A 13,716-nucleotide genomic window follows, 5' to 3' on the forward strand; every position below is an offset into this window, starting at 1 on the left:
GTTATTGGAGTTTACAACTTAAGATGGTAAAAATAACAAACATATTGGAAAGAAGAATTTTGTAGGCCGGAAATAAATATTATTTCGATTCCATAGCCAATAATAAAGGTGGAATTAATATATTCAATAATTAATGGAGATGAAATTAACAGAAAGCTTTGCTTAATTTTTATTTTTATTTTCAATAAATAGGAATGTATGTATTATTGCATCAACTAAAAGCCACCGTGTATATTTTTAGTGAAAACTATTCATTCCTAAAATAAAATTCAACAAAATAAATAAAACAGAAAACAATAATGCAAAATTACCCATAATTTGGTTAATTTATTAGCTTAGTAATAATATTTAATTGATTTATTTTATTAATTTATTCATGATTTATATATATATATATATATTAGGTAAATAAAGGAAAGATCTCCTAATAACATTATAAACTTTGGACAATGGTTTTGCCCCATTACAACAAGGAACAGCCAAGGCAATAATAAGGTACACCATGACTCAACTTCAATTTATGAAATTATTTATGTATATTTTAATTGTATTAATATATATATTATAAATATCTTAACACATATTAATTGATAAATAAATTTAATAAATATTTTAATATCCATAACATTATTTAAAAAAAAATATTATCAATTCGACTTCAATCTTGGTTTTATCCCTACCCAATTATTGTTGCCACTGATCTTTTTACTACTTAAAATTCAATTTTTCTCGAAATCTCATGATCCTTTATGCAACAATTTTATCCACATATGTATACATACATATATATATATATATATATTCTATCTCTTTTTTTTTTTTTTACACCAAAAAATTGTCTTATATATGGAAGACTTTAAAAATTTTAAATATTTTCCTTGATTATATTCACCTGTAAATCCATGTTACAAAAAGATCAATTTTGAAATTTTTTTTGGGCCAAAAATTTGAAAATGTATGATATGTTATTAAATGATTAATTACGTTTATTTTTAAATTAACATTGATAGATCATAATGATTTTTTTGGGTAGATGGTATTATAGTTTTTCTTCTTTTTTTGTTTTTTTCATAGCATTGAGAATATGTACCTAATTATTGCTACAACTATTGAAAATATTATTATTATTATTTTTTTTTTTACATTTTCCAAGGAGACAAAACATATTCACAGTCCCACAAAAAAAAAAAAAAGAGAAAAAAGAAAAGACAAAATGTTATTTTATTTTATTTTGGGTTTTTACCAAGCATGTAAAATGTAAACGTCATATTTCTTCCGCCGATAGCACCCAACACCGCCCGGAACAACTGCCACTCAGACCACCACACTTGCCGCGTTTTTGCGTCCACGCGCCACCGCTTCTCGAACCTCCGGCCACATGGAACCGGAAAAACAACGAAGGACGTCTTCGGAAGACACACGCGCCTCCGCTTCGAACAAACGCAAGCATTCGTCTATCGCAGAACGATCCCAGAGACACAAGAAAAAGAGGCGGAAAACCAGAAAATCCGAATCAGAAATGGTAAAACCCGACCCGACCCGAAGCCCTACCTTATCGAATAGGTTCTTCGAATTTGGTTCATCATCATCTCGGACTCGTAGAAAGGAGCGCAGTAGGAGAAGAGAGCCCAGTAGTAATCGTAGTAGCTCGGAGAGCTCTAGAAATTGGGTTTCCTCTTCCCATGATTTTTCGACCTACAGAGGTAGTAGTAGTAACTTTTTTGCCAAAAGACTCTTTTTATTATTATTATTATTATTATTTTTTGCTGTATTTGTCTGTCTTATTCAAACCCATTTCGTTATTTTTTTTTTTTTGGGTGTTTTTCTTTTTTCAATATGCATTAAGCAAGTTTATATTGGTAATGTCTGAGAACATTACTTTGTTAGTACTCAGGCTTGGTATTTGAGTGAGATTTTATCTTGAGGACTTTAAAGTTTTAAAATTTAATGTTTTCTAAAGGAAAAAAGTTTTAGGCTAGATGCTTATAAGAATCATTGAAAGAGTGCATGATTGTTTTTGTTTCAGCTACTTTGGGACTTGAAATTCAAAGTTTTTAGTTAGTGTTTAAGTGGGTTGTTTCAATTGATGGAAACTTTAATATATCTCTAGCTGTCTAAACCCGTTCTGTCTTTCGCAGATAAGATTGTGTTTGTTTCATATAATATATTAGGAGTCGAAAACGCATCGAAACATCCAGATTTGTATTGTAAAGTCCCACGAAGATTCTTGGAGTGGGACAGGCGGAAGACGCTTATACATGAGGAGATCAATCGTTATGACGCAAGCATCCTTTGCCTTCAAGTAAATATGGAGCTCCTGTTGATGTTATCTATTTAATATAACTTTACATGATGTGTTGAGCCATGTAGATAAATATGTTTGTGAGAAATTTAGGCTAGATTAGAAAAATAGGTGGCATGAAAGCATATATGATGATCACTGTATGACATTATTTTTGAACTCTTTTTATTTTTTTGACATTAGTTCTAAACTACATGTGCAAGCATAAAAGTTCAGTTGAACAAACACTTAGGTTCTAACTCATATCCTGGAGAACATAAGTCATTAAGTCGGGTGTATTTTAGTTTAACTTAAGAAAGGCTGCAATGTTAATTATGCAGAGATGACGTACACAGGTTTTAATCACCAGAGTTTGTCACTTATATGAAATTTTCCTCAAGCCATAAGTTGAACAAGTGTCAATGCTTAGAAATTTTTGTTTGTTTTGTTAGGGAACAAGTCTAAGCTTTCTTTTCTCTTGTCTATTTTAACAAAGTTTATAGGGATTTCATGAAATCTTTTACCTCTTAAGGATTTTTAATGGCACTATATCTTATATTCCACTCTATGGCTGTAGGAGGTTGACCGCTTTGATGATTTGGACAATCTTTTCCAAAAAGACGGGTTTAAGGGTGTGTACAAGGTATATTGAAATATTATATATCTAATTAGTGATTTTCCTTCTCATTTCTTTGTTTATCAAGTAGATTCTTAATTGACATATAGTATTGATTACCCAATATCTCCAGGTTCGCACTGGTGAAGCAGATGATGGATGTGCCATATTTTGGAAAGAAGAACTGTAAGGTCTCTCAGCTCCCTTGCAACTTGCAAGTTCCCTCTATTTAATATGAATTTCCTACCTTTGTTCGCTTTGAAAGTACTTTGTTGATTACTTTGAGCATATCCTGTGATTATTTATTGGTATAATTATAAATTTGTTCATCTTCATAGTCAGCTTATAGCATATTCATATTTGAGTGCAGGTTCACCCTTTTGCATCAAGAAAATATAGAGTTTCAGAATTTTGGTCTGCGTAACAATGTTGCTCAACTTTGTGTTTTGAAGGTATTTAGGATATTGTTTGCAATATGACTAACGTTCCCTTTCATTTTGAAGGTGTTAATGAACATTGTTTAAATGCACATGGACTAAGAAAGTGGCTTAATGTGTCCTCCTATGTAGGATTCTTTTCAAGCAGCATAGGTTGTCAAAGCATGCAAATTTTTTTTTTTTTTTTTTTCCCCTCGGAAGTTGTAAAAGCATGTATCATGTATGTACTTGTGTTGGTTAATTTGGTTCTATCATGTAAAACCATTGCATTTGGAACTTCTCTTCCTCAATCCGTAAAGTTGTATTTTAGTGATTTATCTCTACTATAATCTCCTATAATTTGTAACTTGTAGTTATAGTTTTATGTCAAGAGAAATTAAGAGATTGTATTATGGCTGATTGGATTCTTAGTTAAGATAATTGATGTTGCTGGTGTTTATGATCCCTTTAGTCTATATATCTCCTGGTTATGGAAAACAATTTGTGCTTCATGTTGATGGTTCTTTCTTAATTTGGAGTGGCTTTATTTCTTTCATAATCTTTGCATACCTTTTTATTTTTTTATTTTTTATTGTCCATACCTTAATGTTTCTCATTTGTTTCAAATACAGATGAACCAAGATCTGTCAGAGTTGGATGTAGATAGCCAAACATCATTGTAAGTAATATTTTATTGTGTTTTATATATCGTTTAGTTTGGATATGGGTTTAAATTTTCCAATAAACTTAAAAGATTAGCTTTATGATTTTTATTTTATCCTCACACCATATATGCATTTTTATGGTAAATTCACACCACATAGATATGTTGTATATGTGTTTGTGGTATAAATATAGCTCTATGATTGAAATTTAGAAGTATTTTCCAATATTCGGATATGAAATAAACTTAAAAAGGTTAGCTATATTATTTTTATATTATTCTTAAACCATATTATTTTCCAATACATGTCATAATGTGTTTTAGGTCTTAATATTGAAAGTAAATATTTGAGCTCCATGCTTGAAATTTAGAAGTATTTTCCAATATTCAGATATGAAATAAACTTAAAAAGATTAGCTATATGATTTTTATGTTATTCTTAAACCATATGTACATGTTATAATGTCTTTGAGGTATTAATATTGAAAGTAAATTTTTTAGCTCCATGCTTGAAATTTAGAAATATTTGAAACTTGCTCATCTCATGACCAGAATTATGGTCTTCGTTCTCTTATTTTAGGTTGACTCTTTTTGTTTACCAAGAGTTTAAGTAGAATTCTGAAGCCAGAAAATGAAATGAAAAAACATACAAAGACAAACTAAAGAACTTTTTAAATATGTATTTCTAATGTGTGCATGTTGCTCATAAGATTATTATGTTCTTGTTAGAAATTGTAGCTTGTTTGGTCTTTATAGTTTTGAAATACATAGTAGTAATTCATATGCTGACTTAGATGTATTTATATAGAACTCCAACCACCAAAAGTCGAAGCTTAGTGATTGGAAATATACATGTATTGTTCAATCCAAACCGTGGAGATGTCAAGCTAGGGCAGGTATATATACTCTAATCATCCTTTGACATTTGAAGTTCTTGCAATGATGTATGTCAGTGGGGGGTGTAAGTATGCACCTTGCATACCATGTGCATTTGTTCCTTTTGTTTTGTAAGTGGGTCCCTTCGCTTAAAACCAAAAAATTAAAAAAAAATAAAAAAAAAAAAAGGAAAATCAAATAGATGGTGTTTTTCTATGTCATTGGTTGTGGCGATATTGCACCAGAGCATCTAGCAGAAATTTAAAAAAAAAAAAAAAAAAAAAAATGTAGGTACGACTCTTTCTAGAAAAAGCATACAAGCTATCACGAGAATGGGGCTGCATCCCTGTTATTATTGGTGGAGATCTAAATAGCATTCCACAGGTAAGATCTTGCAATGAGTTTACTGATTCAGAAGTTTCAGATTGGATACGTTATGGTATCAATACTTCACGGTTGCTTTATAACTAAGTATTTCCTTTTTTTAAATGGTCAGAGTCCAATGTACCAGTTCATGGCTTCATCCAAGGTGAGTGAGCTTCAGCTCTGGTACTGCACCAAGTCCTTGTATATTTTTCTTTTTATCTATTTAGTTTTGTAGCTTGGTTTAATTGAAGTTTTCATTGGAACTTTTGCAGTTAGACGTTCGACATTATGACCGCAGAAGAATTTCGGAACAGGTTCAACATCCATCACAATGTGGATCCTTCAGATCTCAGAATGAGAAAGCAAGCAGGTTGTTCCAAAAGACTCTGCATTTCCTTTCTCTTTCTTATCTTTTGTACTTTGTAATGTGCCTGGATTGCAAACTATCTTTTGGTGGTAAATAATTGCTACACATCTCTTTGTAGCTGAAGAATTTAACTCAATATTGGAAGTCTATTTCGTACTAGGTTTAGCATTATGTTCCACAGTAAAATAGAAGATTCTCTCATTTTACCATGTTCCTCGTTTTTTTGGGGACTAGTCAAGATGTCCTTGAAAATTAATATGATATTATAAAGTAAACAAAATAATTTACAGCTTGTATGAAAACAAGGGGGCTGGAAGCATGATTTCATATGGCTATTTCATCACTAAATGATTACTCAGAAGTAAGACACACAATGGCACAAATATGAGATTGTTTTGGTTGTGCTTGATGTATAATGGTTGCAGTTTTTGGACATCTATATCAAGACCAATGCTATATAGATGGAGTGAAGAAGAATTACAGCTTGCAACTGGGAGTGAAGGAGTCACTTATCTTCAGCACCATTTAAAGCTTTGCAGTGCATATCTTGGAGTTCCTGTAAGTCAGCACTACTACCGTATCCCTTAGCTCTGGGAATTTTTAGAGTAAAACTGAAGACTTCTTACTTATATTAAATTTGCTGCTTCCAATCAAATAAATTTTAATGCATTTGGGAGGATGGAGGTTACTTTTGGTGTACCCATTGGTTTTTTTTCCTTTTTATCTTTTCATCATTTGTTGTTTTCTGTTGTATCAATGTTTATTTTTCCCTTTTTCCTTCCTTATGATCCGTAATTAAATTCTGCAGGGAAGTTGTAGAACAAGAGATGATCATGGAGAACCCCTTGCAACATCATATCACTCCAAGTTTAAGGGAACTGTTGATTATATTTGGTAGTTCACTGTCTTTTCAAGAGCAGGTTTTTGGTTGTTTGCATTTGAAAAGTTTGGTTAATGATATCAATGAGTGACACAGGCATACAGAGGAACTTGTTCCAGTGAGAGTTCTTGAAACCTTGCCGGTCAATATCTTGAAAAGAATTGGAGGACTGCCTAATGAGGTACCTTTCCTTTTCAATCATTCAATTTCTTGGTCAGTCACTGTGTATAAATTAAACGAAAACTATTAAATCAAGATACTGTGAAGATGCTATGTTGGTGCATAGAAGTAGTAAGTTTAGCATGTCAACTAGACTACTTATGGTAACAATCAGCAATTACACACTCAAAACCTTAATCTTTAACTTGGAGAAATCACTAATCACTGTGTTTCTGACTGCTAATCAAGTTTGATTAAAAAAAAAAAAAAATGTGAATTATGCTTAGTGTTAATGGGGGCCATAAAAGCTTGTGACTTTTTCCATAAACTGGCTACCAGCGAGCCTCCGTTTTCTAAAAGTGTTTTCCAGAAACATACGATGTGTTAATCAAGTTTTTAGGTTTCTGTCTCTTTATCAAGTCTTTAACATTTTTCTTTGACAGAAATGGGGCAGCGACCATCTCGCTCTTGTATGCGAACTGGCTTTCATAGATGATTGTGATAGGACCTGACTGTTATGCTGTTGCTTTCATTCAGGCCCTTTATCAGGTACCATTTAACAGTTATGAGATAGTCATTTTTCCTGGGGTTGTTTTTGGGTGAAATTCAAGGTCAGATACTCCAATTTTTAATCCATATCTTCATGCAGAGAAAGAATTATACTTCAGTAGCTATCAAACTGGTGTGGATAATTTTTGTAACAAGAAATTAAATTTTGATGCACTTATGGCAATTTTTTGCTGTTGTACAAATTTATCAAAGATCCTAAAAATAACTAGAAATTTAATCAAAGATTCTAAAAGTAACCTCATTCAGATCTGATTCTACATGATTCTTTATTCGGGATAAAAACCCATTTCTTATCATTTTATCATGTATGCATGTCAACCTTACTGTTCTTAACCCCCCACGTCACAATAATATTAAAAAAAAAAAAAAAAAAAAAAAGGGAACAACAACAACAACTGTATCCCATGATAGAATCAAGTCTTGACATGATATGTGCCCTATGGAGTTTGGTTTTGGTGCGCTGACTTTTGTATCCCTTATTTATTTGTTTATTTGTGCTGAGGATAGCCTTGCAACTACCTTCTAATAATTAATAGACAGCATTCAAAGAATTCGGCATTAATGGTCCAACCAGCTTCGACGAAGAAAAGTTCTAGAGAGAGAGAGTGTGTGTATGTGTTACAATTGAAATGTCTTTGCTTTGGGAGAAAGGGAAGATCCAAAAATCATGTAGCTGTTTAGTTGGAAAAAGGTGACAAATGATTTTTCTTTTCCTTTTTTTTTTTTTTTGTTTTTTTTGATAATTTGTGCTGAATAGTGAGAAATGATAATTGAGTTGGTGGAGATAATGGAGGAAAATTCAACTTGGAATGTTTGGGTCAGAGGAAACTAAGATGAAATGGAATGTGATATTGGAGGGAATGGAAGAGATTGTGGCTGTGATAAAAGTGGCATAAAGCTGTTCCTTGCTAAAGTGGGTCGGTGCAAATACAACTAGAAATTGATTTTATAAGAGCACTCAAAAAAGAAAAAATTGGTAAACTCAGTTGGAAAGCCATTTGTATCAAGATAGGATAAGGGAGAAATATTATAAAAAATAAAAAATAAAAAATAAAAAAAGAGAAAAAAGAAAAAAGAAAAAAAAGAAAGTCATGATTAACATGTTAATTCAAAGATCCATTTCAATTCTCCTTGTTAGTATCTCAATCATCGGCTTTTTGGTTTTTCCCCCTTCCCTAATGGGAGTTATGTACATAAATTATAATGACAGCTTATAATCACATGTAACATAAATGAAATAACTTAGATAACATGGTATAACAATAAAATAAAATATGTGGATAATTTTTGAAAATAGGATTATGAATTATTTATTGCACCACACATGGATTATATATAAATTTCTCCGCATATAGATTTTGCTATGATGTTTTCTAGTTTAGAATCTATAATCGGCAAATTCTAAGGTACAAACCAATTATTATTCTCAATTATGAATTATTTATGCTTATTAATGTTGATAACTAAGATGGAAATATGGAGTCAATTGTGGATGGGGAAAGTTCATTGAAAGTAGGAGACAAATATTGATGTGGAGCCAAAAAAGAGACCGTAAAATCCGGGCTTGTTCGGTTTTGCTTCCAGAAGCCGTGTTGTTTAAGGCAATAATTTTATTTGGAAATGCCAATGAAAATCTTTCCTTTTCAGTTGGTAATTTTGATATGAACCATGTAGTCTAGATTCCTAAGGTTTCTTTGTTTGGCCATGGCGGCTTCAATTCGGTACTTATTCCACTTTTATTTTTTTTATTTTTTTATTTTTATGAGAGAGAAATTGCAGTCTGAATAATAAAATTCTATTAGTATATTAAGAAAAATAAATATTTAAATAGAAAAAACACACGTGGTTTTAGGTAGGAATATTATATTAAAGATAGAGAAGGAAGTCCGCCCTTTTGCGTAGAATGAAAGTGAGTTCTTTTAGTACTATTATGAATTATAAAATTATGAATTGCAATTAGTGAAGTGAGGAAATTAATGGTGACTTGTATTTATTTATTTGTTTTTTAGAGTTTTTTTCAAATCTTGGGTTCATTCAACCAGGATGTGTTATGTTCTTGTTTTCCCTGTGACACTCAATCGTAGTTGCTGAATAAAGTCTATGCATTTTTGTAATACAGTTTCCCAACATGCTCTAGTCTTGAATATCACTTTGTGAAACAAAAATAAAATAATAATACTAGAATGTCCCCAAAAAACGTCTATATATTTTAAGTTATATAATTTATCAAATCAGTTTTGTATTGTTATATCATCTAACATTCAACATTTGATGGGCAAAAAAGAAAGAAATAAAATAGGGTGGTTCATGAAGATTTTAGCTTTGTTAAAATTGTCTACTTTTGAAGTGAGATTCAACATCAATTTAATGGGTATATCAATCATATTCCATTATGAGTGATTGAAAAATATTATTTATTTATTTATTGGCAATAACATTTCAGATGACGATTGGTATTACAATATTATATTAAAAAGTATACAAATCTAATCTGATCATGATTATTTTATATGATAAAGGCGTTCCTTTTGTTATTTTCACTCTACTCTGCAAGACTACAATTTTACTTCCAGTTGAAGAATCTATTGATTTCCAGCGCAGAAATGTGTGTGATGTGTGAGTGTGTGTGTGGGGAGGCTGCTAGGAAAGGTTGCCAAACAGTAAACGTCCCAATGCAGCAAAAGCAAAAAAGTGAGATGGTAGGCATGCTATAATTATTTTATGTTTTCTTGCTTATGAAATTAGTAACCATAAAACACTGACAAGGTGGGGTTGCAAAAATAATGAATCATATCAAGCTCAGATTTTCATCAAATGCCCTTTTTATTTTATTTTATTTTATTTTTTACACCATCTGTCTAATTTCAAGTACCAACTAAAAAGATGCAAAAAACAAATAAACTGGATTGTGTTAGGTGGGATTGAAAAACCAACTTCAAAAAGATAAAATTCTCACAATTATCCATTAACCCAATTGACATAAAAGAAACCAGATAACAACAAAATTGGACTTGAATCACTAAAAAATATTACTTCTATAGTGTATCATGTAGAAGGGCACAGAATAAACAAAAACCATAGACAAAATTCACTCAAAAACCATATACAAAGTTCACTCACATCACATGTGAAACATTACCAGAGAGTTGAAAATTTCTTGGAAGGCTCTGAAAAGCACAGAGAAAATCCCAAACAACTCTCTTTTTCTCCTTAACAAAGATGAAATCCTCTTCAAAATGTTTAGGGGTTTTTATTTATTTATTTTTTTCTTCCAATAATCCTAAATATATCATAAATATATTACTACCAAAATTCCTAGCTACAAAACTTCATGGCAATGTCACATTCAAGGATTCATCAAGCCAAGCGAGGCTCTGCTTACCAAAATCGAAATCCAAAGAGGGAAGATTCACAGCCTCAACATTTTCTTCATTGCACAAAGGATAATCAGCAATGGTGTCAATATCATCAAAAATTTTGTCAAAATTGATCTCAAACAGTGCATTTTCTCCGAATCCGAAATTTAACTCGTGGCTTGATAATGTCAATGCTACTGGCTCTTCAAGTAAATCCGGAATTGATTGCTCTTCTCCATTAAAAGGTTCCATATAACCACCTTCTGCAGGATCAAATTCAACATTGCACTCTTTTTTAATTGACATTTCACGTTTACTACCATGCGGAGCTGCACTCGATATATCCAGAACCGATGATGGTGATGGAAGAGAAAACACATTTTCGGTTTCCTTCAAGGAAACAGTTGCACCAGCTGAATCCTCAGATGAACATTTGCTCTGCTCTTGTAAATGCATGCTTTCACAGTCACTGTCAATGACCTCCATTACTTGATCAGACTCACTCTTAGCCTTCTCTGCAGTTTTCAATATTTCAAACCCACTCTTCTCCTTCTCAAATAATTGTACAGCATCAAATTCACTCTTCTTCTTCTGGTAAGCAAAAGCAGCCTCCTCTGCAGTGTTATAAGTTCCAAGCCATAGTCGAACTCCTCGGATCGGATCTCGAATCTCTGCTGCATATTTTCCCCATTTCCTACGCCGAACTCCTTTGTACATAGAGGATGACTTTCGAAGTTTCTTACTCTCATCGAACTTGGTATTGGTACCAATCTTAACCCCATCACTATTGTTTATATGCGGAACACTTGCTGGACATGATTCAAATGGGGAACCAGGAATTAAAATCTCTGAAACAAACCGTTTAGACCTCACAAACCGATATCTGCTAACATCTTGTTTCTCATCATCTTCACTAGAAGAATCAGTGGCATAGGGATCATTGTAAATGATCCGAATCCTCTTCATCGAATTTGAATGAGCAGCTTTGATTGGTTTCTTTGAGTTCCCTTTGTTACAATACATATCTTGAATTGAGAGTTGGTTTTTGAGGCCTGGCATTTTGACTTTAAACCCCCTAAACCTCTCCCAAAGGAAAATTTTTGAAAAATTTTAAATAGGAAAAAAGTAAGTTAAATTTTTTTGAAAAAAGGAAAACAAAATCTTTGATAAGCTTGACTATCAAGAAAACCCCAAAACCCTATAGCATCTAAGTCCCAAAACTGAAAAGGAAAATTGTTTCCTTAGATAATAACCAAAACACTCCACAGCAGAACAAAACCTGCGTATAAAAAATTAAAACCATAAATAAAATTATGACAACATAGGGGGGGGGGGGAAAAAAAAAAGGATATATATATATATAAATATTCTTTTTAAACAAATACCTTAAACCCATTAAAAACCCATATTCCCATGAGTCAGTCACACAATGAATGACAAAGATCGAACAAATAGAACTGAAATTCAACGAAATAAAAGAAAATAAAAGAAAACCCACATACCGTTTTGATTTTAATGGCATGGAAAGAGCTTGACAAGTCTGTTTATGAGTCTGACTATCAGACCAAGATTGCATGCAAAAGGTAGAGAGCAGAAAGAGAGTGTCAAAGGCTAAAGAGAACAGAGAACGATAAGAAACCCAGAGCTGCTTCGGAGCTCCAGTTAACAGATCAAACCCAGACGACATATATCCGCTGTTTTTCTCGAGAAAATCTTCTTCTGGGTATAGCAATAAAGAGAGGAAAAAAATAAAATAAAATCAGAACAAAAAAAAAAAAAAACAAAAAACAAAATCACGCATAAATAAAAGATTAGAAGTCAATGGCTACTAAAAATTTCGGAATTTTAAAGAACCCAGAAAGGAAAATATACAAACAAATATAGCAAAGAAAGGAAAACAAAGATATAGATTCTTACAGTTTCCAAAACGTTGAACTTTCCGTTTCTCTCTCTCTCTCTCTCTCTCTCTCTCTCTCTCTCGCTCTTTGCTGTGCTTTTTTTTTATTTCCTTTTGATTTTCTCTCTCTTTCTCTCTCTCTAGAATTCGTCTCTGACTCTCACTCTCTCTCACAGTCTCTCTCTGCTCTCTCTCTTCTAGTCCTCCAAAAGGGACTAAAAATGGAGGAAATTCGGGTGGGCCAATTTTAAAACCCGCATGCAACCAAACCGGAGCCTCTGGTCCACCCAATCAAAGATCCAGCATGGGTTACGTTACCTTACACCGCAGCACCAGACTTTTCCTCTCTCCGCAAGGGCCCCACCTCGTGGGGTCCACGTAAAATCTTTTCAAAAATGGATTTTTTTTTTTGTTTTTTGTAATTTTAGCAACAATGGTTGGGTGTTTTTGGACATTAAAGTTTTTACAGTTTGACATATTTGGGTGGGGGCCACTAGGTGCGGTACTTTGACGCGTCGTTTTCTTATTGGTTGTCTGTGTAAAACCTCATCTGTAATTTTGCTGTACATTGCCTGTTTCACCTAAGACAAATATAATAATAATAAATTTTTTTTTTTTTGGAGTCGATTATTATGGCAATATGAATTTTCATTGCTATTATTTTATTTTATTTTATTTTTTTTTTTCATTTTCTCTGTCCTATGTTCTGATACCCAGTAGGATGAAGAACTAAATTTTACAATTTAATGACCTTCCTCTACTTATTATCTTGAATTTTCATGTATTGTGGTTGGATTTTTTTTTTTTTTTTTTGATAAATAGGGATGTTGGGATAGGAACTAAAAATCATTATATGAAAGAAAACAGCATTTTTATCAATGATTTGGAGAATTTTCGAGAACACTATGTAGTTATTATTAAAAAATTGAAAAACAAAACAAGGGGTTAATTTATAAATTAAAAATCAAATCCTCCAAATTGAAACTTCTGTAAAAATTTTAATAGTTATTTTAATATATATATATATATATATATAAGGAAATAATCAGAGTTATTATTTTGAATATGATGTATGTCACCTTAAAAAGACAATTTAAAAAATAAAAATGATCAATCTTTGAATACAGGATGAGCTGTTTTCTGACGAGGAAAAAAAAAAATAAAACGTTTCATATTTGAGAAAAATCGGAGGTTACAAATAAATACAACCTGTTTACTGTTTTCAAATATGGCAAGAAAATTAAAGGTCAAATTATCACATTGAGTGT

General features: G+C 32.0%; 2 protein-coding genes across 8 annotated transcripts; one reads left to right on the forward strand and one right to left on the reverse strand.

Moving 5' to 3' along the window:
• Positions 1–1,147: 1,147 nt before the first annotated feature.
• LOC107418847 (carbon catabolite repressor protein 4 homolog 5) lies at positions 1,148–8,514 on the forward strand. 7 transcript variants are annotated; one of them, XM_025074039.3, is made up of 15 exons: positions 1,148–1,703; positions 2,139–2,302; positions 2,859–2,924; positions 3,031–3,083; positions 3,268–3,349; positions 3,946–3,992; positions 4,786–4,873; positions 5,145–5,237; positions 5,350–5,382; positions 5,492–5,589; positions 6,012–6,144; positions 6,395–6,480; positions 6,563–6,647; positions 7,069–7,174; positions 7,703–8,514. In XM_025074039.3, the coding sequence occupies exons 1-14, from the start codon at positions 1,379–1,381 to the stop codon at positions 7,135–7,137; spliced, it is 1,422 nt and encodes a 473-aa protein (XP_024929807.2). In that variant the 5' UTR covers positions 1,148–1,378; the 3' UTR covers positions 7,138–7,174; positions 7,703–8,514. The 7 variants fall into 7 exon arrangements, with proteins under 7 accessions (XP_024929807.2, XP_015883018.2, XP_060670706.1 ...); XM_016027532.4 differs by lacking the exon at positions 7,703–8,514 and adding an exon at positions 7,275–7,452; XM_060814723.1 differs by lacking the exon at positions 7,703–8,514 and having other exon boundaries at positions 1,149–1,703; positions 7,069–7,452.
• A 1,675-nt stretch (positions 8,515–10,189) lies between these two features.
• On the reverse strand, positions 10,190–12,659 carry LOC107418844 (ethylene-responsive transcription factor CRF1). Its single transcript, XM_016027528.3, has 3 exons — positions 12,469–12,659; positions 12,054–12,270; positions 10,190–11,830 (listed from the first exon to the last, which is right to left on the reverse strand). Exon 3 carries the CDS (start codon positions 11,608–11,610, stop codon positions 10,525–10,527), a length of 1,086 nt encoding a protein of 361 aa, XP_015883014.1. The 5' UTR covers positions 11,611–11,830; positions 12,054–12,270; positions 12,469–12,659; the 3' UTR covers positions 10,190–10,524.
• Positions 12,660–13,716: the final 1,057 nt, after the last annotated feature.

Source organism: Ziziphus jujuba, chromosome 2, assembly GCF_031755915.1.
Source record: "Ziziphus jujuba cultivar Dongzao chromosome 2, ASM3175591v1".
NCBI classification, from domain to species: Eukaryota; Viridiplantae; Streptophyta; class Magnoliopsida; order Rosales; family Rhamnaceae; genus Ziziphus; species Ziziphus jujuba.